The sequence below is a fragment of the Lissotriton vulgaris genome, chromosome 1_1 (genome assembly GCF_964263255.1).
Source record: "Lissotriton vulgaris chromosome 1_1, aLisVul1.2, whole genome shotgun sequence".
Classification (NCBI taxonomy): domain Eukaryota; kingdom Metazoa; phylum Chordata; class Amphibia; order Caudata; family Salamandridae; genus Lissotriton; species Lissotriton vulgaris.
In genome coordinates this window covers 399,386,773-399,411,563 of record NC_141685.1, presented here as the reverse complement: position 1 = coordinate 399,411,563, position 24,791 = coordinate 399,386,773, and the positions used below count along the sequence as shown (strand labels likewise).

The following is a 24,791-nucleotide window of genomic DNA, read 5'->3' as shown; positions in this document are numbered from 1 at the left end:
TAAAAATCAGTTAATCAATACAATTAATCCATAGCATGTTCTTTTAGATAATCTGTAAAATACTTCCAATAGTCTTTGGGCCTAGATCTGGCTGATAGTTCTTCTCGATAGGTTTGTAACGTATCCCTACAATAGGTCATATCACAGATCTATAGTTGACTGTTGGGTGTCTTTTGGGTGTCCTAACACATGGAGATCCTACGTTTAGCAATCAGCAGTGCCACCACACAATTTCCGTTTTATAGCTCTTATATTTACCAAAAGCCCCAGTAGACAGGTACGGATGTTACACTCCATCTCAATCCCCACCATTTCTTTTCTCAATGTAGTTACCTTCCTCTAATAGTCCTGGATCTTCGGGCAGTGCCACGCAAGGTGGATAAAATCGGCTCCCTCGAAACCGCAGCGTTTGCAGTTCGTTTCCGTTCAGACACCGTATTTGAAGAGTTTCGCAGGTGTATAGTACGCTTGGTGCAAGTATTTAAAGTGCAAGATCCGTAAATTACCATTGGGCGTTAGCATTTGCACCAAAGTACAAGTGGTCTGCCACTCCACTTCCGTGAGTGGAACCTCTAGCCCTGCAGTCCATCTCTCCCTGGCTTTGTTAGTGGTGGAAGGGAGTTCACTCTGAGCCATAGTGTAAAGACTGGATACTAGGTGTGTGGTCTTTGATGATGCCAGCATGAGTTGTAAGGTATCGAACCGTGGAGGTTCGGCGGGATAGCTAGTTTATAGCTTCTTAATCGCCCCTTGAAGTTTTTAACAAGTGAGGCGGAACAGTAACGTCTGGTTTTTAATATAAGATAGTTCTTGCAGTGTTTTGAACCTCCTTTCATTATATAGGTCCCCAAAGGTATCTATTCCGACTTGATGTAATAAATCCATGCCCACCTTATCCTGGGTCACATATATTTCGGGATGGTTGTGTAGTGGCAATGCAGGGGCATAAAGCGGTAGTTTATGTGTCAATTGGCCTAGACGACGCCATGCTGCATTTGTTGTGTCAATGGTGTTAATATCCTTAGTGTGTAGTGGTGGTCTTCGATGCGTGATAACCGCTGTTAAGGGTATTGGTAATGCGTCTCCCTCTTCTACAGCTGTGTGTGTCAGGTATGGAATTGTATGATACCAATAAGCGGCATGTTGCGCCAGGGCACATAAGTAGTATAGGAGAAAATCAGGTACACAAAAGCCTTCCCTGGAGTATGGCAGTGTTAGGGTTTGGAGCTCGACACGCGCCTGTTTACCTGCCCAAATTAATTTGAGCACTAGTGAGGTAATATTTTGAAACCTTTCTCTAGGGGGGGTATTGGTATGTTGTTAAATAGATAAAGTAGTTTAGGCAATATGTTCATTTTGACAATAGCTATACGATCTGCAAGGGAGAGCGGTAATTTTATCCAGCGGTTGACTTTATCATCTAGTGAGGATAACACTCTGCCGTAGTTAGTACGAATAACAATCTCCGGATCTCTGTGATACCATACACCCATGTATTTATTGGGTCAGATTGCCATTCTAAGGGGAATTCTGTGGTGTGTGGTAGGGTGGTGTCAGTTAGGGGAATGATAGACGATTTGGTCCAGTTAATTTGGAGCCCAGATTGCCTCCCGAATTTAATGTACTCTCGTAATAGTGGCGCCAGATTGTGTTCGGGGTCACGAACATAAAGTAACATATCATCCGCATAGAGCAAAATGTGCAAGGGTCTAGACGGAAATTGCAAGGCAGATGGGTGGTGTTGTTGCCTGACTTTACAAGCTAGGGGCTTAAGGGCTAGGGCGAATAAGAGAGGGGACAGCGGGCACCCCTGCCGTGTTCCACGAGCTAGCTCTGTCAACTTAGATACGTATCCATTCACCCTGACTCTAGCTACAGGTTTTGTGTACAATAGTTTCACCTACTGTGTAAACATCGGGGGAAGCCCATCCGTTTTAACACCGTGAGGAGGTACGACCATTTGATCGAATCAAACGCCTTAGCGGCATCCAACATAACCTCTACTGCTTTGGCGTCAGGTATCAGATAGTGTGAGAGGGCAAACAACGTCCTGGTGTTGTGTAGTAGCTCTGGATGGCATGAAACCAGATTGGTCTGGTAAAACCAGATTGGTCATAAGAGGCTGTAGTCGGACGGCCAGGAGTTTGGCCAAGATCTTAGAGTCAACATTGATTAACGATAAAGGTCTGTACGAGTCGCATAACTCGGGGTCCATGGCAGGTTTCAGCAGGGCCACTACTCCCGCTTCCCGCAATGTCGGCGGAAGTATATTCTGGTCAAAGGCATTACCGTACATTGCAACTAAATGTGGGGCAAGCAGATCAGCGTATGTTTTGTAAAATTCACATGTAAACCCATCGGGGCCTGGTGCCTTCCCATTCGGTAATGTTTGATGACCTCTGTAACTTCCTCTACTGTGATTGGTAGCGATAAATAGGTCCTCTGCGTATCAGAGAGCCATGCAATTGCCACATCTTCTAAATACTTTAAAACATCAGTTGGTAGCGCTGTAGGCTGTGATGTATATAACTCTCCGTAAGTTTTTTACAAACCCCTTTAAAATGCCCTCTGTGGATATAGATCCATCCGGCCCTTGTATCTGTAAGACCGTCTGAGAACCACGCCCTTCGCAGATTTTCGATGCTAGTATCTTTCCGGTTCTCCCAGCCTCTCCGAACGTCCTTGCTGCAGGACATTTGTGTATATATTTAAGTTCATCCGCAGCATAGGATTGGTGTTCTGTCAGTACCGGCCGTATTTCTCCCAGTAAGGACGGCTTCTGTGTACTTACATATTGAGCCTCTAGCGATTTCAGCCGATCTTCGCATCGTGTCAATTGCCCTCTAATATCGCGCAATATCACCACTGTAGTGCTGATGCACACAGTGGGGATATTGTGAAAGCCTCCCATAATATACCCGGATCTTCTATGGATGGCTCATTCAGTTGCAAGTAATCTTTAATCGCTTTGGCTATTGTGTCTGCGCAAACCAAATCTGTAAGCGCCTTCGCGTTGAATCTCCAGCTATACGGAGGGGACGAATAGTGTGAAATCTGAAGGGACAACAGGACGGGGTTATGGTCGGAGTGTGTTTTAGGCATGTGCGTAATGTCAGTTGTCAAAAGTAAAGCCTTGTCCGACCCCAGCCAGTAATCTATGCGAGACCAACTGCCATATGCCGCATTCATGTGTGTGTCCTCTTTAGACCCTTCATGTCGTGTCCTCCAGATATTGTGTAAATGTAGTTCAGCCATGATATCTAGCACTTTCGTTCGCGCCTTCCTGTGTGATTCAGCTGTGGTACCAGATCGGTCAAGGTGGTCATGCAAAGCAAGGTTTAGGTCATCACCCAAAAATCAGTGTGGTATCTAACTCATCGTGCAGATGCTGCGGTGCGTCCGTGTAAGGCCCATATGTGTTGACGATCATTACCCGTTGCCCACGTAGAACCCCTGTTATTATGACGTATCGTCCTTGATTGTCCTCTAGCGTGCGCTCTATTTTAAAATTTGTACCTTTCCTCACCAGGACCATAACCCCTCTTGAATAGGACGAGTATGTGGAAACGTGCGTCAATTCAGCCCATTTGCGGCCTATGTAAGTATGAGTGCGCGGGGCAATGTGGGTTTCTTGTAATAGTGCTATATCTATGTGCTACCTATCCAGACATGCAAATACCTGTATAATCTTCTTGGGATTCGTAAACCCCCCGGATATTCCATGTTATGAGGTTGAAGCACAATCTGCCTAATTGTGTGTCAGACCTAGGTATCATCTGTGTCGAGAGAACAGCTTTGTATGTGCATATGGATATTGTCTCCCCTTATTGTGGATCGGTAGTGCGAAAATACAGAAATCATAGAACAGTATACATCATGAATCTCAGCAATGCATCTTCAGTGCTTTGGTCCGTTAACCTTAACATGCCCCCAATTCAAACACCCCCCACCCACTTCAGCAACCCAATCCTGCCGAAGCCATACCCCAAAATTAACATCCACATCTACCATGAACTGTATGGAGTACACCCATGTGGAGGTCCGCTGAGAGTACACAACATCATCCAATTTAATGGATGGGGGCAGACCGTAAAGATTTGTACAGACGAGATCATTACTAAAGAAAAAAAAACTGGTTCTCTACCCGTCAACAACATTAACATCGTTAAGAGTAACATTTCAGCTTTTCATTGTTTTTGCAAATGAGCCAACATCAATACCCACGTACGATATTAGAATGCAATGTGGTCTTAATAGCTGTGATATTTAGTGAACCTTTAAGCTCATTAAGAAACCGAAGGGCTTTGTCTTTAAAAAAAAAAAACAGAACAATTGCGCAGTAGAGTGATACTGTTAGTGTCTTTCAGGCAATAGTGGATGTTAACACTGATCGAGCCATATGTACATCTAATGAGACCTAGAAAATTCTATCCCTGCTTATAACCCAATCCCAGTCACTTAATTCTGTTATTTGCACCTCCCTCTGTCACCCCCAGTTATCTGCAGTAAGTGTTAATCAAAGCAAACTGTGTGGATAAGTTGAGTTCCTTAGTTCCGATCCTGTATCCGCAAAAGCCAATCAGGAAGCCTCCTGCAGAGGAACCTCAGGAAGCGTGTTGAGTCATCAATAGAGACTGCAGGTGTGTTCTAGTCCGACAGAAGCGCAGTGGCTGTGGATCTGTATGCCCAAAGTTCCAGCCCTTTGCGTGCTACCTCCAGGCTCCGCCCTGTGCGGCCTTCGAGCAAAGTTCTATGACAACCTGCCTCTACAGTGTATGGAAAGCAGTCACTTACCATCCTCCGTTGAGTCATCATTCGTCCTTGCGCTCTTACCCAGAGTAGTTACCGCCTCAACGTAGATTACAGCGCCCATGTGCGCTACAGCATCATTAGCAGTGTGTCTCAAAGCGTTGGACTTTCTAGTCAGAATCTAGGTGCGAGCCCGCCTGTTTCTGTTCTTTGCGCTTGGTCGTAATTTTTTTTAATAAAATCTGGGCTGCTTTAGGGGTGGGGAGGATCGTTGGTTTACCCTCCCAGGTTACCTTTAGCCGCACTGGGTATAACCGCGTATTCCACCTTCAGGTACCTGAGCTTCGTCTTGGCATTAGCGAGCTCCCTTCGCCCGTCCGGCATGATTCGAAATTGAGCTTTGGCTGTTGTTTGTCCCATGATATCCCGGTATTGCAAGTCCTCGAGTCGTTCAGTCCGCAGTGCTCCTGTGTCAAATCCTAGATAGGGGACCACCTTCAGGTTTAAGAAAATGGTATGCAGGTTGCCTAGGTCCCTTGAAACACCCCACTCTCCGCTCCTTCTCTTCAAAACCGTCCGGTCTGTTTTGATGGGTGAGTAGGTTGTGACTTTCAATCAGCAGTGCCATGCATTAGGTGAGTGACACCAGAAGCCATATCACTCATCCCCTGAAGATTGGTCCTTTGGTAATTGCAGCGTCAGTGTGTGCGTAAAATCTAGGGTTGTGCATTAGAAGTGCGTCTTGTGTATTGTTGCACCGTCACTTTATAGTGGTTGGGAGTGCCAGACTATCCATCCCACCAAGCTTCTGTGATATGGCAGCAAATATTGACGCAGCCTCACCGCTGGCATGTAAACGTGTTCGCCCATTCAGATCTCCCAATGTGCCGGCAGTCGGCGTCAGAACCTTCCAAATGTTTAACGTCGCCCAGATTTCCGCCAATAATCAGGAGAAGGCAATGCGCAGTTTCTGATCCAGCTAGGGGACGCAATTCTACAGTCCGCATGCCAGTAGCTAGTGCCATGCAGGTCACGATGTTGGCACGTATGGTGTCATGCTGGGGAAACGGCACTTTATCTCTCTTCTTATTGCGCACGCTTAGTGGATACTGCATTTACTTTCATGAGAGTGCTCAGCGCAAGCTCCCCATGGTGTCAAGTGTCAACATGTTCACGCTGCTTCAGGCCCTATATCCGCCTTAATATTGAAGTCTGCAGCCCCAGGGGGTGTGGTTAGTGGAGGCGATCATCACACTTTGGGAGGACATTCACCAAAGAACATATCAGCGCTCAGGTAGGATCGCGCATTCACTCTTGCCTTACTGTGGTTCACAAGCCGCCTAGACTGTCGGGCGCCGCCATTTTGGATCCTTAATTTCGGCAGTGCTCGATCTTTTTTCAGGCATACTAGCGAGCCCCCGATGACCTAAAGCAGCCGCGTTTTACCTGCACGGTCTCTGACCTTGCCTCTTGTAATGTCAGGCGCTCTCCGTCTGCAGGGCTACGCTGTTCCGCAGGGTATGTTGCGCTCAGTTGCTCTGCACGCCCTACCTGCCATTTTGTGCCGCGGCTGCCGCACCGCGAATTGGGTGGTATTAACTTTATTTGTCCTCCGGCAGCTTACCCAAGGCTCTCCATAGCCGCCCGACACACTCCCACGCCCAAATTTGCCCTTTCTCCGCTGTTTGGCATCTGTTTGCTATAGAAAATCCCGCTGGAGCTGTCGCTTCAGGCAGCCATCCCGCTGTGCGCCCCCTAGCGCTTCCGAATATGATGGGATTTAAGTCTTTCAGACACTGCAAGAGGCAGATGTCAGTCACGGACCTGTACTAGATGTGCCTTCGCTGCTTGGGCTCCGCATACGACTCCAAATCATGTGATAAGTGCACCCTTATTGATTTTAGCGGGAAGTTCTGTTGCCGGACACAGGAAGTTGTTAATATATTTGTTCAGATCCAAGTCCGGTCCCGGTCACAATGCCTCCACTTCCACTTGAAATTCTCAGGTTAGTCAAAAGCCCAAGCATAAGAAAATGTAGGAGATGCTCCATCCTATCCTGTCACTCTGACTCCAGAGCAAAGGTACAAGAGTATCATGATTTCAATCAATCAGAGTACTTGTAAAGCACGCTATTAACCCGTGAGGGTCCCTAGGCGCTGAGGGGAGGGGGGGTGCTGCTACTGCTCGAAGAGCCAGGTCTTGAGGAGTCTTCTGAAGGCGATTAGGTCTTGGGTCTGCCGTATGTGGGTAGGGAGGGTGTTCCAGGTCTTGGCGGCGAGGTAGGAGAAGAATCTGCCGCCAGAGGTCGTTCGTTGGATGCAGGGGACAGCGGCGAGGGCGAGGCTGGCGGAGCGGAGTGGCGGTGGGGGTTTGGAAGCTGAGTCTGCTGTTCAGGTAGGCTGGTCCGGTGTTGTGGAGTACTTTGTGTGGTTGGTGAGGAGCTTGAAGGTGATCCTCTTGTCAACGGGGAGCCAGTGTAGGTCTCTCAGGCAGGGGGTGATGTGGCTGCGGTGGGGGACGTTAACGATCAGACGAGCGTTGGAGTTTTGGATGCGTTGTAGTCGTCGTAGGTGTTTGGCTGGGATTCCTGCGTAGAGTGCGTTGCCGTAGTCCAGTCTGCTGCTGACGAGGGCCTGTGTCACCGTTCTTCTTGTTTCGGTCGGGATCAACTTGTAGATCCTGCGGAGGGTGTTGTAGCAGGAGAGGAGACGGCATTGACCTGCTTAGATATGGAGAGGGAGGAGTCCAGGATGAATCCTAGATTGCGTGCATGGTCGGTGGGTGTTGGTGCTGTTCCCAGTGTGGTCGGCCACCAGGAGTCGTCCCAGGCTGAGGGGGTGGTTCCGAGGATGAGGACCGCCGTCTTGTCCGACGCTTCAGATGGCTTCTCCTCATCCAATCGGCGACTGCCTTCATTCCCTCGTGGAGGTTGGTTTTGGCAGTGTGTGGGTCCTTGGTGAAGGAGAGGATGAGCTGGGTGTCGTAAGCGTAGGAGATGATGTTGAGGTTGTGATGGTGGGCCACTTGTGCGAGGGGGGTCATGTAGACGTTGAACAGCGTTGGGCTGACTGATGAGCCCTGGGGGACGCCGCAGATTATGTCGGTGGCTTCGGATCGGAAGGGTGGGAGGCGGACGCTCTGGGTTCTGCCGGAGAGGAAGGAGGTGGTCCAGTCAAGAGCCTTATCAATAATATTCCATTGATTTCTCGGACCATGGAAACTGTTCTTCAGTTGGTCCTGATGTTTCCAGAGTTACCTGGGTGGTTGTTGACCCTGCAGCAGATTGAGGCCTTCAGAGGTCATGCTTTCAATTTTCAGTCCTTTCAATCTCTCTGACACTTATTTGGACCCAATGCAACCACATGGGCCTTCAATTGGTTTACTGGTGGTGGTCGGGGGAGGGGGGTTCTCCTTCTCTGACACAGTCTGACCCCTTAGTAGCCTTATCAGGTCTATACTGCCCAATGCAGCCTTCCATTCTAGCCCATAAATATTCCCATTGTCCTTCTGCTGATGCTGACTGTTGGACTTGGCCCATTTTGCAGTGTCATCCTATAACTTTTTGCCTTCCTCCTGTTTTTTTTCCGACCTGTTGTTGGTGGTTTTAGGACAATGGGCTCTTTATCACTGCTGATCAGTGCTAAAATGCATGTGCGCTCTATGATAAACTTGGTAAGATTGGTCTACACCTGTTTGGCATATTTAATGTACTTGTCAGTCCCTTGTACAGTGGTATCTCATATACCCAGGGCCTGTAAATTAAATGCTACTTTTTGCATTTGTCACCCCTGGTGGGCCTTTCAAACCGGTTTTGGGCCTCTGCCACTGCAGGGCCTGCGTGCCCAGTTTACTGCTGCTATGATGTGGCATTTAAAGTGGTTGCCAAATCTATGACTCCCCTTTTACCACACATCAGTCACCCTGAAGGTATGCCCAAGCTAGCCCTATGGGTCCCTGGTGTGCGGTGTAGGTAAAAGGTAGAACATGTGCCTTAACTGTGTGGCATGTCCTAGTAGTGACAAAAAGCCCATTTGGTTTCCCACTCCTCTGAGGCTGCCCTCTCATAGGAATGCATTGGGATTCTCTGATACGTGCTTCAGTGGTAATTCCTGACATGAGAGGGTAGCTTGATCAAGTTTGGTATGTTTGGAATAGGGGTGATAAATGCTGCGTATTGGTGTTCGCAGATTTAATATCACTATTTTATAAATGCCACTTTTAGAAGAGCTTAAGAAAATTACAATTTGTCCCCATGGGAATCACTTAAAAACTTTTCATAAGTTCTTCATTAGTCACAACAGTGATCTATCATTAATAAAATGCAAGGAAAATACAGTTTTTACTGTTATTTATTCTTTATAGATTATTTTCTTTATCAAAAGCATATAAAATGGCAACATAAATACTACTCTGTATACTGGCTTCGTTTCTAGTAGTATGTAACACCTTTTGTTTTTAAACACGGAACAACCAAATACCATGTAGAGAGGAATACATCTCAATCAATTTCATTCATTATAACAACACCGAAAAGTGGTATGAATGACAACAAAAAGGTGTTAAGCGTCGACGTTTCGGTCCCTCGTCGGTTTATAAATTCCATAGGACCATCGTCAGGACAAGTTGCACAAATATATCTACAAATAAATACAAAAATCAATAATACACTCCTTGCATCAATGGTATCGTCTAGTCACCCAAAGGGGAACAAAGGGAAAACAAGCCAACGACATGCACCCTACATTTGACTAAAAGTGTACAAACAACACCACACCAAAACATGACAACCAGTGCACTGTGTGGTTCTTACTACCTATACTAAATATTAAAAAGACTTTTCTTACCAGAGACCTCCAGCCGGAGGTTCTCAGCACTAAAAGGACAGTAGTGTCCGAATATCTACAAAATAGGAATGAATACCAGCATAAGGATTGTGTCAAAACAAAAATAAATCTGTGCCTGAAATGAAATAAAACCCTTCAACACTATACTCACAATAACGGCTTCAGTCAGTCAATCGTGTTATTCCATACAAATATGTATTTTAGCCCTGTGTCAAAAAACGAGTTCAATATCAATTGCCCTCTTCATTCCGAATATTTTACACCAAAAGATGTTTTACACCAAAATATGTGCCCAACAACCCTCGAGTATGAAGGTGGAATACTCACAGCCAGAACAAATCAGGGGCAAGTAATACCTGCAATCAAGAAAGCCAGTTAGAGATTTAAAGCCCATCGCGCTGAGTTCCCCAACTAAAGCACTGTACTACCGGTGATGTGAATTACACCCAACCGCGTAGCTCACACTTACTTAGTGTTACATTGTACAAGCGCTAATTTGAATTACACCCAGCCGCGTAGCTCACACTTACTTTGATTTACACGGTGCTGCGTCTAACTTCCTCTCAATTCGTTAGTGCAAGAATGCCGAGCCCGGCACTCAGTATACATAGACCCTTGCCCTTAGCAGCGTCATGACATCAGACGCATGCTCCGTATCGGTGTGCTACGGGTCGGTCTAAATACAATGTATTCGCCATAAAAGCCTACATGGTACATGAAACAACATCTCTATTGCTCAAATACTCAAAATTAACTGCATTGAAAGCCCACGAATCTCAAGCATCATATGTCGGGCTTACTGCACAACTCCGGCGGCCATCTTGGAACGGGGTCCTATTATGTACAAAATACAGTGTAGGGCAGATGTATAACTAACCATCACTCATATCCTCAATGGGTTTTAAAACCTCTTGTGTTTATCAAAGCAGCGTCATACTTATAGATCAAATTACCAGATTTAACTTTGGTAGAACCCCACTGGTCTCGGGCATCATGTATCAGACTTATAGCAAAACTCTGGCGGCCATCTTATAATAGGGCAGATCTAATATTCTAACTCATAGCCAACCATCGCTCATACCCAGACAATGGCCACAGTCATGTCATATTATAATGGGGTCCATTATATATGAACTAAAGTGCATGGCAGATCTAATATTCTAACTCATAGCCAACCATCACTCATACCCAGACAATGGTCACAGTCATGTCATATTATAAGATGAATCAGACCCACCAATGGCAATACAAATCAAGTTCTATACATAGAGGCCAAAGATGAGCTATAATGTAGCCACTGTATGCCATTCGATTAAGGAGTTTAACCCCTTGTCAGAAGTGACAATTTCTGTGTGCTGTGTCTTTGTGCCTGCCTGTTGTGTATTTTCTGTCTGGCCTTAGTGACAGTGGCTGGGGAAGTGCAGTGGCTCCAGAGAGTCTGCATGAGTCAGCGCTAGGTTGAATAGGCCTGGTCTGCATTTGGAGTGGTGGAAGGAGTAGCACCTGTGCCTGAATAGGGCTGTGCCTGCCTTCCACAATGATGGCTCCGCCCCTTCTGTGGTGTCTGGGACCAGGGCCTACACCTACAATGGGGAGTGGTGAGCACTTGCCAAGTGCCCCCCAGAACTGGTATGGACTGGACTCCGAGACCAAGGCCAGGGTTGAACAAAGACATAGCTTTATAAGTGCTGGGGCTGTGACCCCATGTTTGTTGAACTCAATTGACTTGGATTTGAAGAGCACTCTGCCAGGAGTAACCGCCGTGTGACCCAGCTGCTGCCTGAGTAGGTTGGAGGGGCTGCCCTCTGCCTGTGCCCAGCTCTGTCCTTGTGGATTTCTGGTGAAGAGCGCTGCCTGCTCTCTGTTGGTGTCTTCAGGTGGGAGACAGGCTGCGCACTTTATTGATGGTGCCCTCTGAATTAAACGTGTGGTGAGCGCTTTAATTTTCCGACCAAATTCAGGTTAACTTTCTTCGGTACAAAAGCGCATGCTGAGGGCTCCAATTTTCATTTTTAAACTTGTACCACAATAGAAGCTTGCGGTGAGCTCCATTGCCACAATTGTCATCGGAGCCAGAGAAGGGGCTCAACCCTCAAACCTGCGGTGGGTGCTGAGGGTGTGTCTTTGTTGGGAGGAAGACAGAAGCCCCGAAGGAGACTTCGCACCATGAAGGGAAGCTACCGGAAGTTAGACCGAGGATGCCAAACCCTGGGTGATGGCTCCCGTAAGGAAGTGGAGAGCCCCGCAGGTTTCCCTTAACCTGGTCGTGGGTGGGGCTTGCAGGAACGACTGAGCCTCACGGACTCTTGTGGCCGCAGGATAGGACCGGAGCCTCGTGGGCTCCATTCTACAGCCTCCTGCCTTCCCGCCTGTTAGACGGAGAGGCTGGCCACCAGTGGCAGACAGTCTCATGGAAGAGACCAAGGGGACCAAGAGGTCCCAGTGAGTAGGCCCTGTGAGGAGCCCTGTTTACAGTCTTGGCATTATCGCAGCTGCGCTGCATGGTCGTTGGCAGCTGCATTCTCATCACCAGCACCGGGGGAATTCTCCATTAAAGGAGACTGGGTGAGGTACACCCCACCACCGCCTTGCTTGCAGTGTCGAGCACAGGAGCATGGTGAGACCTCGACAGAGGCCCCTAATTAAAAGTACTGCAGGCCCTAATAGGGCCCCTCACTACGGTGCCTCTATCGCCTGAGGAAGTGGGGGCAATATGCTTCTGGTCCTGTGTACTGGTGATCTGCACATGCCTAAGGTAGGCATGACGGGTGTATGAAATGTGCACTTCTGCATCGTTTTTGCCTATTGCGAATCGGGCTCAGTGATGATGGTTATGACTAATACCTGATGCTCACATGTATGTCCGGTTACATTGCCAAGGTTGGCATCCCATGTACTGCAATGGTGATCTGCTAAAGTGTGCACGCTGTAAGTGTTTACTGGAGTGCACTGATAGTTATGATATTTGCATAATGCAATGCTTATGCCTAAATGCTTACAGTAGTTACTGGTTGTCCTCACTTACTGTAATGTGTTTTTGTTACAGTGGCCCGATTGGCCAAGTGATTTGTGTAATCTGTAAACTCATGACAAGTGCTTGATGGCACAGTGTTTAGATGTGATTATGTTCTAATGTGTTATCGATAATACAAAGCTATTTTATATAACCGTGTGTGGATTTTCTTTTGTGGTGTACCTAGTGTGTTGCTGCCGCAAGCGTATGTTGTGCAAATGCTTTACACATTGCCTCTGGAATAAGCCTGACTGCTCTGCCAAGCTACAAAGCTACTAAGGGGGCGAGCAGGGGTTATCTTCAGTGTGACACTCCCTTGCCCTGACTAGAGTGGTGGTTTCTGCCTGTCTTAGGCACATGCCCTTGCCAACCAGAAATCCCGTTTCTAACACTGACCTCAATAGTACCGGTGGATGACCTAGTGTTGATGCACATGTCTGATCCTGAACAGTTGCTGTGATCTGAACCGGTGTTGCAATATGAAAGTACTAAAGAACCACCCGTTGTCATGCAGTATGATCCTAACCCTGTGCTTCTACTGTGTCACAGGTATCAGCATAGGCCCCATTATCTTTTTGGTTCTTACTCTAATCATGTGCGTGAACAGGGTGCACCCCATGGTATTGATGGTGGGCGGTTTTTCCTCCCTCATCATTACACTGATGCCTTATACCTCATGAGACCGAGCTGGACTTGCTTGATACCTCACCTCAGATGAGACAGAGCTGGACTTGCCACATGGACCACAAATGCAATAAAGTGCCTCATTGTCAGTGGTGGCTCGGAGGGCGGCCACTGTATGTGAATTACAGCTTCCCACCATTGACATTAAGACACATATTTTTACCGAAATTTAGCAGCCTAGGCCTGCAACATCTGAGCCATGTTTCTCATTTAATGACTCCCCACAGATATTCTGATAGGTATCTGGTCAAAGCCAGGTTCTTGATAGCGGTTAGCCAGCAGGTGGCTACATGCCGTAGCCTGGCGCACAGTGTTTCGGATGTTCTCACTTACCACCTTGCTCCAGAGAGTTGCTTTGTTTAGGCCTCAACCATTAAGCTGGACCCTAATTAATTTCAGACTAATGCTCTGGATAGAGAATCCAAAGAATTCTGGTACTGCAGACTGTGAATTCAGACTGGTCTATTTGGCAGATACATACATGCCCTTTGGGAAATGGCCAAAGTGATCTTGCAGGGAATCCTGAAGGATCTAGCCGCTCGGACAATCCATGGCTGACAGAATGCAGATAAGTATTTAATTCATGCTGGTTTGGATACCAACGTTTGCACTGGAAGGGCAGTTGGTACCAGCATTATTATCCTTTGTAGATATGCCTGGATGAGGACACAGGTTCCCCGGCAATGTAAAGGCATTGCTCATTCAAATGCGCTTTGATGTGTTTTGCATCTGTGGAGAGAAGTACTCCTCTTTGGAACACTTTAATGACAGCAAAATTACAGTGTGTTCCTTGGAGCAGTTGACCCCATAAAAACGTGAACACACCGGTTCTGGAAATTTAGGGTCTATTTGGCAGGGCTGCCATATAAATAGGGGTGGGCGTAGTTCGCGAAGGAGCGCTACGCGAATCTACGCTTCGCACTACGCGAACTTCACGTAGCACTACGCGAACTTCACGTAGCACTACGCGAACTTCACGTAGCACTACGCGAACTTCACGTAGCACTACGCGAACTTCACGTAGCACTACGCGAACTTCACGTAGCACTACGCGAACTTCACGTAGCACTACACGAGCTGCGTAGTAGCATGTTCGCACTGTGCAAGATGCGTTTTCAATGATTGCACAATGCGGACAAGCACCCGGCACTGTGCAGTCATTGAAAATGGCATCTTGCACAGTGCGTGCTGTAGTTTCCTGCTGCTCGAGTAGATTATTACTCGAGCTGCAGCTTTCTCAACGCAAACTGGTAGTTTCTCATTGAGAGCGGTCGCGAGCATGCGCAACCACGCACAATGAGAAACAGTACCTCCTCGCGTTGAGAATCTCGCCGGGATGTCATTTTGCTTGCTCGCGGTCGTGAACATGATGTTCAGGACCGCGAACAAGCAAAAAATTAGCGCTGCACTACGCGTGTTCGCACTGTGCTACGTGCAGCTCGCGTAGTGCGAAGTTGCGCAAACTCCGCGAGCGTAGCGTAGTGCTTCGCCCAGGCCTACATATAAGCAAAGATAGTGTTCCAGCTGGTGATGCAGCAGAGAGCTCACCCCTTTTTGGGGCTGTGGGCACAGAACTGTCACAGTGCGTGGGTCAGGATTGGCACCAGTCCTCCAACTCCTCTTTGCCTACTACAGCAGCCAATTAACCACTTTTAGTTTGCCTCAGGGATACACGCCCAACCAGTAGGGGGCAGGATACAGCATTTCTCCCAGTTGGCAATTCATCACATTTGACAGAAGGGTCTTGCAAAGTGTTCGTGTTTCTTTTCTCCTCACCCATTATCCCTCCCGGAGGATGGAGCACTTTAGACTTTTAAAGCATTTTAGAGCTATTAGAGCATTTTTAAACTGCTACATCGAGCGTTTTAATGAGGGATTTGTAATAAGGGGAAGCTGTTAAACACGCACTGTACCTTTTAGATTAGACTCCTCGGTCTACCAGGAATAGTTCCGGTTGTGTGGAGGGAGGCGAGGCTCAGACATGAAGGGTGAGGCGTACTCTACTATTTAGGCATATGCCAGCACGGACGCGCTGAAGGCGCACTAAAGGCAAGACTGTCTGCGCCCGTCCGCGGCCTCCTGGGGCTAGTTCCTCTGGTCTATCATAATCAGATATCCTACAGTACTCTTTGGCTCAACTGTATCAACTTCGGAACCCTGTGAAAGACCTATGCCTACATTCTTTTAATTGCGGGTAAGAAAACGAGCAGTGTGATAACTGTGCCTTTGATTAATATGATGTCGGGCAACCGCATACTTTGGCGTCTACAGTGAATTGGAACTGTTATAAAATGTTCCTCCTCCAACTGTAGATCATTGCCAAAACATGCATTAGAAATTAACCTTCTCCTGAATGTAGAACAGCCGGATGATTTATTTCTGACAGAAACGTGGCTCCATAGTGATTCTGAGTCAGATTTGGTGCAAGCTTTGCAACCTGGTTACCACATACTGAGGAAGGACAGGGAGTTGAGTAAAGGAGGAGGTATTGCTATTATTTTAAAGTCACAGATAAAGGGGCGTATGGGGTTGGATGTTATATTGGATTTCGAAAACCTACCTTTTTAGATTTCCTTCTCACCAACCCTTACCCTTGCTGGAATTCTTATTTATCGCCCACCTGTCCCTGGTAGGTAATTTGTAAATTCATTAACAGACGCCGCTGCTAGACTGGCAAGCACTGCGCCTAATTTGATTTTACTAGGCGATTTCAATATGCATTTAGAGAAGCCCCTCAATGTGGAGGCTTCAGATTTTATTCAATACCTATTAGCAATAGAAATGATACAAAAGAGTCCAACGCACGTTCAAGGGCATATACTGGATTCAGTCTTTTTAAATAACTCGCAGGGATCGGTAGGACTCCCCATCCTGGTACCTTGGTCAGACCATTTTTTAATCCCTATCCTCTGGAACATGCCACGGCAGTCTACGAGGTTACAATCCCTCAAACTGGGAGCGCCTCTGGCCTAAATTATTGCCAGAGGTATGGTCATCAGTCTTGCTTAATTCCAGTCCACCAGAGGATGCGAATCCTGATAGAGCGTTTGACGAATTTAACAATTGGATCAGGTACTCTCTGGACACTTTGATACCATATAAATGGAACCAAAAAAAGCAGACTGAAAAACAGACACCTTGGTATTCATCTAAACTTAGGGAGCTGAAACAAAAGTGCAAAAAACTAGAAAAGGCCTGGAGGAGAGATTACAATACGGAAAAACAACAAGTGTACAGAGAATCTATAAAAATGTATCCGTCAGAAATAAAGAGAGCGCAAGGTCTTTAAATTGAGAAAAAAATTGCATCAGCTGCTAATGCACCTAGGGAAATTTTCCAAATTGCAAAAAAACGGTCTAAGCAGTTGGAGGAATTCCCAATTTTAGATATGCCAACTCTATCCCAACTTTTTAGCCAGGTTAAGACTGGCTCTCTGCTCGACCCGGCCCGCAACATATGCTTCGCAAAGCAGAGGAAGTAGTTCTTCCAGTTCTTATGGAGGTGCTGAACTCCTCCATATTAAGTGGTCAAGTGCTTCTGCCATGGAAACATGCCAAGGTAAGAGCCCTGTTAAAGAAACCCAACCTCGACCCAGAATCTTGGGGTAACTATCGCCCAGTCTCACTTCTACCGAGGTCTCGTAAAATACTGGAGATACATGTTAATAGAACTCTCTCAGAACATCTAGAAAAACATGCCCTACTGCATACTTCGCAGACTAGTTTCCATCCTAACCATGGTACGGAACCTGCACTGCTAGCAGTAGTAGAAGAATCGAGGAAGATCCTTGACCAGGGGGGTGTACTTGACCTGAGCTCCGCTTTCGATATTGTCAATTAGAACATCTTATTTGACAAACCTAGAATGGTAGGAGTATCAGGCAAGGCTCTGGCTTGGATCAAATCCTTCCTGAAGGATAGAGTATTCCAGGTATTTGAGGGCCAATGTAAATCTGAGCGTGTGCCACTAACATGTGGAGTGCCACAGGGCTCATCATTAAGTCCCACGCTATTTAATGTGTATCAGAAGCCTCTTGCTGAGCTAGTTCTCCCTTTTGGGATTCAGATCATTTCGTATGCAGACGATACACATCTAGGGTTAGCACTACAGCACCCAAAGAAGATGCTAGCAGACTTGGGACCTTCTATGGAAACAGTGGCTAGGTGGATGGACCAGTCATGCCTCAAACTTAATGATCTTGGGTAATGCCACCTCCATATCATCAATAGTGAATTGGCCTAACAGCCTCGGCCCTCCACCAGTGCATAAAGACCAGATTAAAAGCTTGGGAGTCTGGTTGAACAAGACTCTTAGTTTCAACCATCAAGCAGTCAAGCTAGCCGCTTCATGTTTTGGTATACTTCGAATGCTGTGAAAAATCCTACCACTGCTCCCAGCTTCGGCTCAGAGTGTGATGGTCCAGGCACTGGTGCTGTCTCGGCTGGACTATAGCAATTCTTTCTACCTCGGCGCCACAAAAGTTACTATTGGGAAACTACAGGTAGTGCAGAATTGTGCAGCGAGGCTACTGTTTCATATTCCCAGATCCCAATCAGCCAAGCCTGCATTAAATTAACTGCACTGGCTCCCAATAAACGACCGGTTGAAGTTTAAATCCCTGTGCATAGTGCATAAAACTCCCTGGGGGACCGGCCCAAAGATAAACCAGCCTCATCACATTTCATCGGCCAACAAGGTGCCTCCGGTCCGCCAGCTTGTCTATGGCAACTGTTCCTAAAATCAGAAGAGCACGGTCAGGTGGCCGTTCCTTCGCATTTAATGCGGTGAGATAGTGGAATGCCCTGCCCATCCAGCCGAGTACAACTGTTCATCATCTGTGCTTTCAGAGGCAGCTGAAGACCTGGCTATTCCAGAATCTGGCTTAACCCAACTCTCTCTCTTGCTTGTTGCTGCTAGCGCGGGGATGCCTCAGGGTAGCCAGGCGCTCTATAAATGATAATTAATAATAATAACAAGAATGAATTTCAGGCACACCTCTGCCCATCCTGCTGCAGGAAGTACACCTGGTACAAGAAGTACACATGTTGCTCTCTTTGGATAAAGAGGGTATGGCGGGGGTTGTTTTTCCAGCTATTTCCATGTTACAAAAGGACTGGTGGCTTTAGGCCTCTTTTGGGCCTCCTACCCCCGTCTGCCTTCCTGTAGAAAGGTAGATTCAGAAGGCTCACATTAGCTGCGATCTTTCTGCCCTGGACGTGGGTGGTGTCCATGGACTTTTACTGTCCCTGTTGTGGGTTTAATACGTAAAGCAGTGGTGGCAATTGCGTACTTTGTTTTTTGAATTCATAGTTGTGACTAGACCTTTTTAATCTGTCATTGGAGTGAAGGGGAAGCCTACTGATGCACTCATGTAAAGTTCAGCTTCTGTGCGCTTACGCAACACCCCAAGTGTATGTTGTGCGTGTTTGTGTGTAGCCTGCTTGGTTCATGCTTGGTGTGAGTGAGCCAAAGTAATGGAGGCTGCTTATGAGCTCACTTATTGATACCCATGGCCAAGCCTTTACACAAAATGGAGGTCCCATTCCCCCCCAACCCCCAAATAGTGGAAGTGTATTGCCAACATTCTTAAGTTGGAAGGAAGAGACATAGGCAATGAAGTTAGGGGATTGGCGACAGAAATTCTGTTGGGCCTCTTGCTTGGCAAGGGGCAGATAGTTAATCTTTCTTAACACTGCCATTTGGTAGATACTAGGGGATGAGCAGGAGGCCTCTTTTGTGTTAGATGATGGAAATTTCGAAGTGACGCCCAGCCTTTTGTCTTTCTCTAAAACTTTTTGTTGGCTAAGAACAGCCAGGTGCAGAACTATCACACCTCTTTGTGCCTCTGTTGTGGCTACTCTGGGCTGGAGACTGCCTTTTTTGTGAGAAGCCTGTGTCTGAAGAGCAACCTGGAAAGAACACTTGAAAAGAGACCCACCCCAAACTCGATCTGATGATGCTGACAGTGGATAAACATCTTTTGTCTGATTTGGCAGTGTAAACGTGGGACCTCAATACTCCACTTGCTCCAAGTCCTCTATGGCCAATTAAGGGAATGCTCTGCAGAATGCTCCAATGGCTGCTGTGCAGACAGAGTTGGTGTCTTGCTGGCACTCAACTACCCATATGAGGTTGGGGAGGGGCTTGCGGGGGATAGAATAACCTGGGTCTGACTTCTTGCTGGAAAAGCTTTATCCCAGTTATGAAGCGCTTACTTGCCTGCTTGCTTGCTGAGAGCGGGTAGGAGCCTACTAGCCTTGTAGGAGGTGTGACTATCCAGAAATAGCGAGGTGCCGTATGTCCTTGTTGCCTGTGGAGCATCCAGAAGAAAAGGCCAGTGACTGTGGACCTACAGTATCTACTTAGCGATTCCAGGGGGAACTGTGAAGATTGAGACCATGATTACTATGGCCCAGTTGGGACTGTGATTGAGAGTCAAGAGAATCTGTGCATCAATCGGTGTATCTACTCTGTGTAGCTGCATCATCACTGGAGTATTAGCCTGTGTGTGGCCACGTAATCAGAAGAACCATTGGGACAGCTGGCCCTTAGTGTCATCTTCCTGTAGTGAATCAGGACTCTACGTCTGCCAGTCGAGTGACCCAGCAGCTGTCACAGAGCAGACCCAACAGAGCTGCCTTATGAAAGAGAGAGGAGGGGGAGCATGCTGGTGGCTCTAGTGACTACTGGCCCACTGTGTGTGGTAAAATAAATCTCAACACTAGACTATAAAGACTGAGCACAAGCCCGTCAAGTAGCGAAAAACACACCTTTGCTCCAATTCACTCAGTCTCTTATCCTGAGCGGATGGACCACTTAGGAACATTAAATTGTATTTTGTTGTTTTGTATTGTATTGTAGTGTGTATTAAAGTTATTTCTTGGGTTGTGCATTTGTTTATTGCACTGTTGTGCAATTGTTGAGCTCTGAGCTGAAGCACCCCACACTACCTTCCTGAGAAACCTGTGACTGTTTTGCCATCGCTACCACTGATTATCAAGTGCTGAAGGGTTGTACTTGGCCTAGTTTGCATAGTAGACTGGATCTTGGTACGTCATAAATAACCCGCATCAAAACTCTTGGTTGAGGCCTGCCTTCTGGCCACCCTGCACAGTGTAAAGTGTCTGACATGGAAAGCAAGAGGAAGGATTTGAGGAATTTTGCAGACTGTTAGCCGGAAGGGGGTAAGAAGACTGAAGTGACCCTTTGTGATGGACAATGGGCCAGACAAGAAACGGAGCTACATGAGTGAGACACATAAGTGGAAATAAGTATATTGAGGGACGGGGGAGGAGGCGAAGGGGTATTGGTGGAGACTACCAAGATGAGGGGGAGGGTGGGGTAGGGCTTTGAACAGGTAGGAAGAGCTACCTGCAGAATTCACTAGATATACCTGGTAGTGTGATTGGAGGGCAAGATGTCAGAGGCTTCAAGTGAGGATCTGGTCAACGGTTTTGGGAATGGGGGAAAAAGCAATGTTGGAAATCTTTATGATTTGTAAGGTAACACCCCCAGGAGTACTGGGGGTGTATGCAAGGGCTACACACTGGTCGAGTCAAAGGAGAGCAGAACCAGAGTAATTCTAGGTCTGTAGGCCAGTGATGGAGTGGGGTACATTGCATTGAGGAACAGCATGCATATCTGAGGAGGAGACTTTGGGGAGGGGTGGGAACAGATCCAAGTGGTTGGTGGGAGGTCAGTGGTTGGTTCCAGAACAGCTGTGAGAAGCACGAACCACCACATTGTTAGTGAAAACCACATGGATTAAGCCTAGACTGACCAGAGGGAAACTGAAAGGTGGACATTGGTTAAGTTCAAAGGGAGTCTGCAGGGGGACCAGCAGACTGCCAAGGTTGGACAAGGTTAGAGCAGGAAGGGTAGAGATGATCACTGGGGTCTGTCCCTAAAGGTCGTGGTAGGGAGAGGGGTGAAGCACAATGAGGTATAATGTCCAGGTGGGAGTTGGAGATCGAGGTTAGACTGGGAGATTGAAAGGATCCAAACTGGGTGGACTCTCTGAAGGTGAGGCACAACAAAGATTGTTCTGACCACAGAGGTCGAGCTAAAAAAGGTGAAGATTAACATGATTACGTAAAATATAGTGAACATTTGTAATTGTTGTAATTGTGTAGGTTGCCATGGCCAATATCATGCAGTAAAAATTACCTAGATCTGTCTTTGGTTCTCTGAATAACAAAAATCTAAGGGGAAAGATAATACAATTTTCCTATGTTCAAGTCATGCAAATGTTCTTTTTACATTAATTTAGTTTTCTTTTTTGTTTTTTAGGCTTTTACTTTTCCTGTTCATCCGACCTTTGTTGAAGAAACTGACCGATGTCTTCCTGTAGTTTTAAGCAACAACCCTCCTCCCATTGTGAAGGTATTTGATTCTTTGTTGATTGCATGCATTTTCGTTGTTGTCCTTCAAACCAACTGATTACTGCCATGTTTATTTTCGGTCATTGCACTGAGTATTTTACTAAATACTTGAAAGGCATCCCATTACGTTTTCAACTGGTACTTTCCGAAGTTTTATATTTGCTAAATATTTAAGACTGTAATTAAAGGGACATGCCTACTTGTACTGTCCCGTTCTAGTGCAATGCACGTTTTCTGCACCTTTAAACGTGATGGCCATCCAATGGAGCCCCCACATATCCCTCTGACTTCAGGTCAAGTGTAAAAGCCACACACCATAATAAACTTAGTGCAAAAAAAATCTTGTGATAAAAGTTCCTCATGCACCTCTTTGTTATCCAGTTGGAGTTTTCAAGCGGTCTGAAAGTAGGAATGTTGCTCCTTTCAAATATTTTTAAAGATGTCACTGGTCTAGCTGAAATTGGAGACACTGCCTGTTCTTGCATTGTAATTAACTGTGAAAGCCTCTTTTTTCTCCTCATTAGAAGCAGAAGCAGATCAGAGTAGTTCTCCAGCATTGGATAATTCATAGATTCAAATGCTTGAATCCTTCCCCTTTGTCTAAGTGTAAGTCCCACTGTACCATAGTAAAGCAGTATGTAACGGTATTATAGGCTATATTAGCAATGGAAAGTCAGTTTAATAGCCTATCTAGATACTTTAAAAAAAATGATCAAACTTGAACTATAGCCAATATGAACACTCCAACAGAGGCTGCACCCACAAATTTTCTACCTCACGTCGTGGAGGGAGTATCCCTGAGCTTTGCACAAGTTTTTTCCTGTATCTCAACTTTTTCTGCAATTACTATGTCTGAGATATCCAAGAAGGGTTTCTTCAGATTTTTCAAGTCCTGTGTGAAGAAAAGGCTACATGTGGATGATCCACACAGAGACTCTCGTTAACATTGGTAAAGGAGTGCAAGATTTGTCACACTTTCACCCTGGGGACAGTGAGGGAAGGCTACTTCTGTGGCTACAGACGTCGAAGTCTCAGAAATCCACCACTTCTGAGGAAGACAGTGAATCGTCTGAGACCCCACAAAAGGGCAAGATCCTCTGACGAAGGGGCTTCTGAGGAGAGAAGAAAGGCCTTAACCCCTTCCGTGCTCATGACGAGCTCAACTCGCCCCCCACCCCCCCCCCCCCCCCCCCCCCCCCCACGAAAGCCTAGCGGGCGGCAAAATACTACGGAGGACATCATCGGACCCCGCGTAACTGCGGGGCAGCAGTGGACATTAGTACCGCCCCAGACCTGAAGTTAGAAACGTCGGTGCCCCAGGGGGACGGCGCCATACCGGCCATATACGCGGGAGCTCAGGGGGGACCCTCAGGACCCGCGTCCTACCGGACGCAACCAGCAGCACCGACACAGAGGCGGAGACCCGACACACGGCGGCCTGTCCGGTGTGCGGGGGGGTGGCTGCCCGGGCCCGGAACCTAAACTATCCGCTGTGACCGAGAGAGACAGAACAGCACGGAAGAACGAGAGTGGGGGTCGCAGTGGCCGTTCCAGCCCTGAGGGAGAGTATCGGGGGCAACAACACAGAATCTACCAGCGGCTCACCGAAACCCACGCAAACGACCAGTGAGGCTTACGCAGACAGCAGAGGGGGACACTCTGTCCACCACCCACTGACCTGCTCTACTCTGGCTGATACCTACTACCGGCGACTTCAGACGGCACGCAGGTCACGATTACGCAAGGCAAATCTCTGGACCTCGCAGACCCCAGCACCATGGCGGGTAAAGGCCTCAGGAGTGGGTCCACGCAGGCTAAATTGGATAAATTCGCCTATGGACATCAGGGTCAACAGCAAACTACAGGGCGATCCTCCACAGGACATGCCCAGGAAGCAGAAAAAACGACAAAAATAACGCTGGAAGACATCATGAGAACACTCTCAGAGGTGAAAACTACAGTGGGCGCCATCTCCTCAGAAGTCTCCCTGCTGCGAGCAGACTTTCACAAAATGGCGGAGAGGGTATCGCAGGTGGAAGTGGTCACAAAGTCACTCGTGGAAGACACCTCAGAGCTCCAAGTGGCCATGGAAAGGATGCAGAAAGTGACCAAGCTCCTGCACGACAAGCTGGACGACCAGGAAGGGCGTTCGCGACGCAACAACGTACGTATCCTTGGGCTTCCAGAGACGGAGGGGAAAGGGGCCATGGACCTCTATATAGAAGACCTCATCAAAAGCAAACTCCAGCCCAAAGGCCTATCTCACTTCTTCTCGGTGGAGAGAGCGCACAGAGTCCCGGGGGGCCCGCCCAAGACTGGGGCAGCACCAAGACCGGTGCTAGCCCGGCTCTTTAATTTCAGAGACAGGGACGCAATTCTGCAGGCGGCAAGAAACTCACCACCAGTGCGGATTCAAAATGCAACCTTAGCGTTTTTCCCAGACTACACGGCAGAAGTGGCCAGGCGACGCAAGTCCTTCACGGAGGTTAAAAAGGCACTACGCGACAGGGAACTACCGTACTCCATGTTGTTCCCTGCTAAACTACGGATAGTGGCCGAGGGAAAGACTTGGTTCTTTGACACGCCAGAGGTGGCTCAAGAATGGCTGGAGGGCCGGAGACCAGCAGGGCAGCGACACCGCTCACAGCGAGACCGACCGCGACACCGTACTGAAAAAACAACACCTAGTCAGTCCTCCCAACTGCCACATCAGGGAGGCGAGGAAGAAATAGAATCGGACCTTGAGAGAGACCCGCTAGACTCTGGACAATTGGCTCCGGTATGAAGCTGAACTATATTGCTTTCGAGACTGTGTGAGCCGCGGGTGCCGTGGTTCGGACGCGGCTGAGTAAGGTGGGCACAGGCAGTGCCCAAAGGGGACTCACCAACCCCACAAGCAAGTAAGATGACTAGGGGAGGACTAAAGCACTCTGCACAGTTGGGGAAGCGGGCGGGGGTTTGTCCGTGGAGCAGGGTAGCAGGGAGGGGGGATGGGATTGAAGTTTTCATGTTGGGATGCTTAATTTTGTTTGTAGTCCTCGTTCAACACCTACATTGCACTATCGCCCTGACATCTGTATGTCTCCTACGCAGCACGACACAAATCGGCACATGGGTTAC

The 24,791-nt window shown here is 47.5% G+C and overlaps 1 protein-coding gene across 1 annotated transcript in view; it reads left to right on the top strand.

Annotated features, from left to right (window-relative positions):
- NDC1 (NDC1 transmembrane nucleoporin) overlaps nt 1-24,791 on the top strand; it is a 245,122-nt gene that overhangs the window by 75,746 nt on the left and 144,585 nt on the right. The window contains exon 9 of the mRNA XM_086952478.1: nt 21,580-21,672. Within this exon, the coding sequence (XP_086808604.1) occupies nt 21,580-21,672 (93 nt within the window). The remainder of the gene's footprint in view (nt 1-21,579; nt 21,673-24,791) is intronic.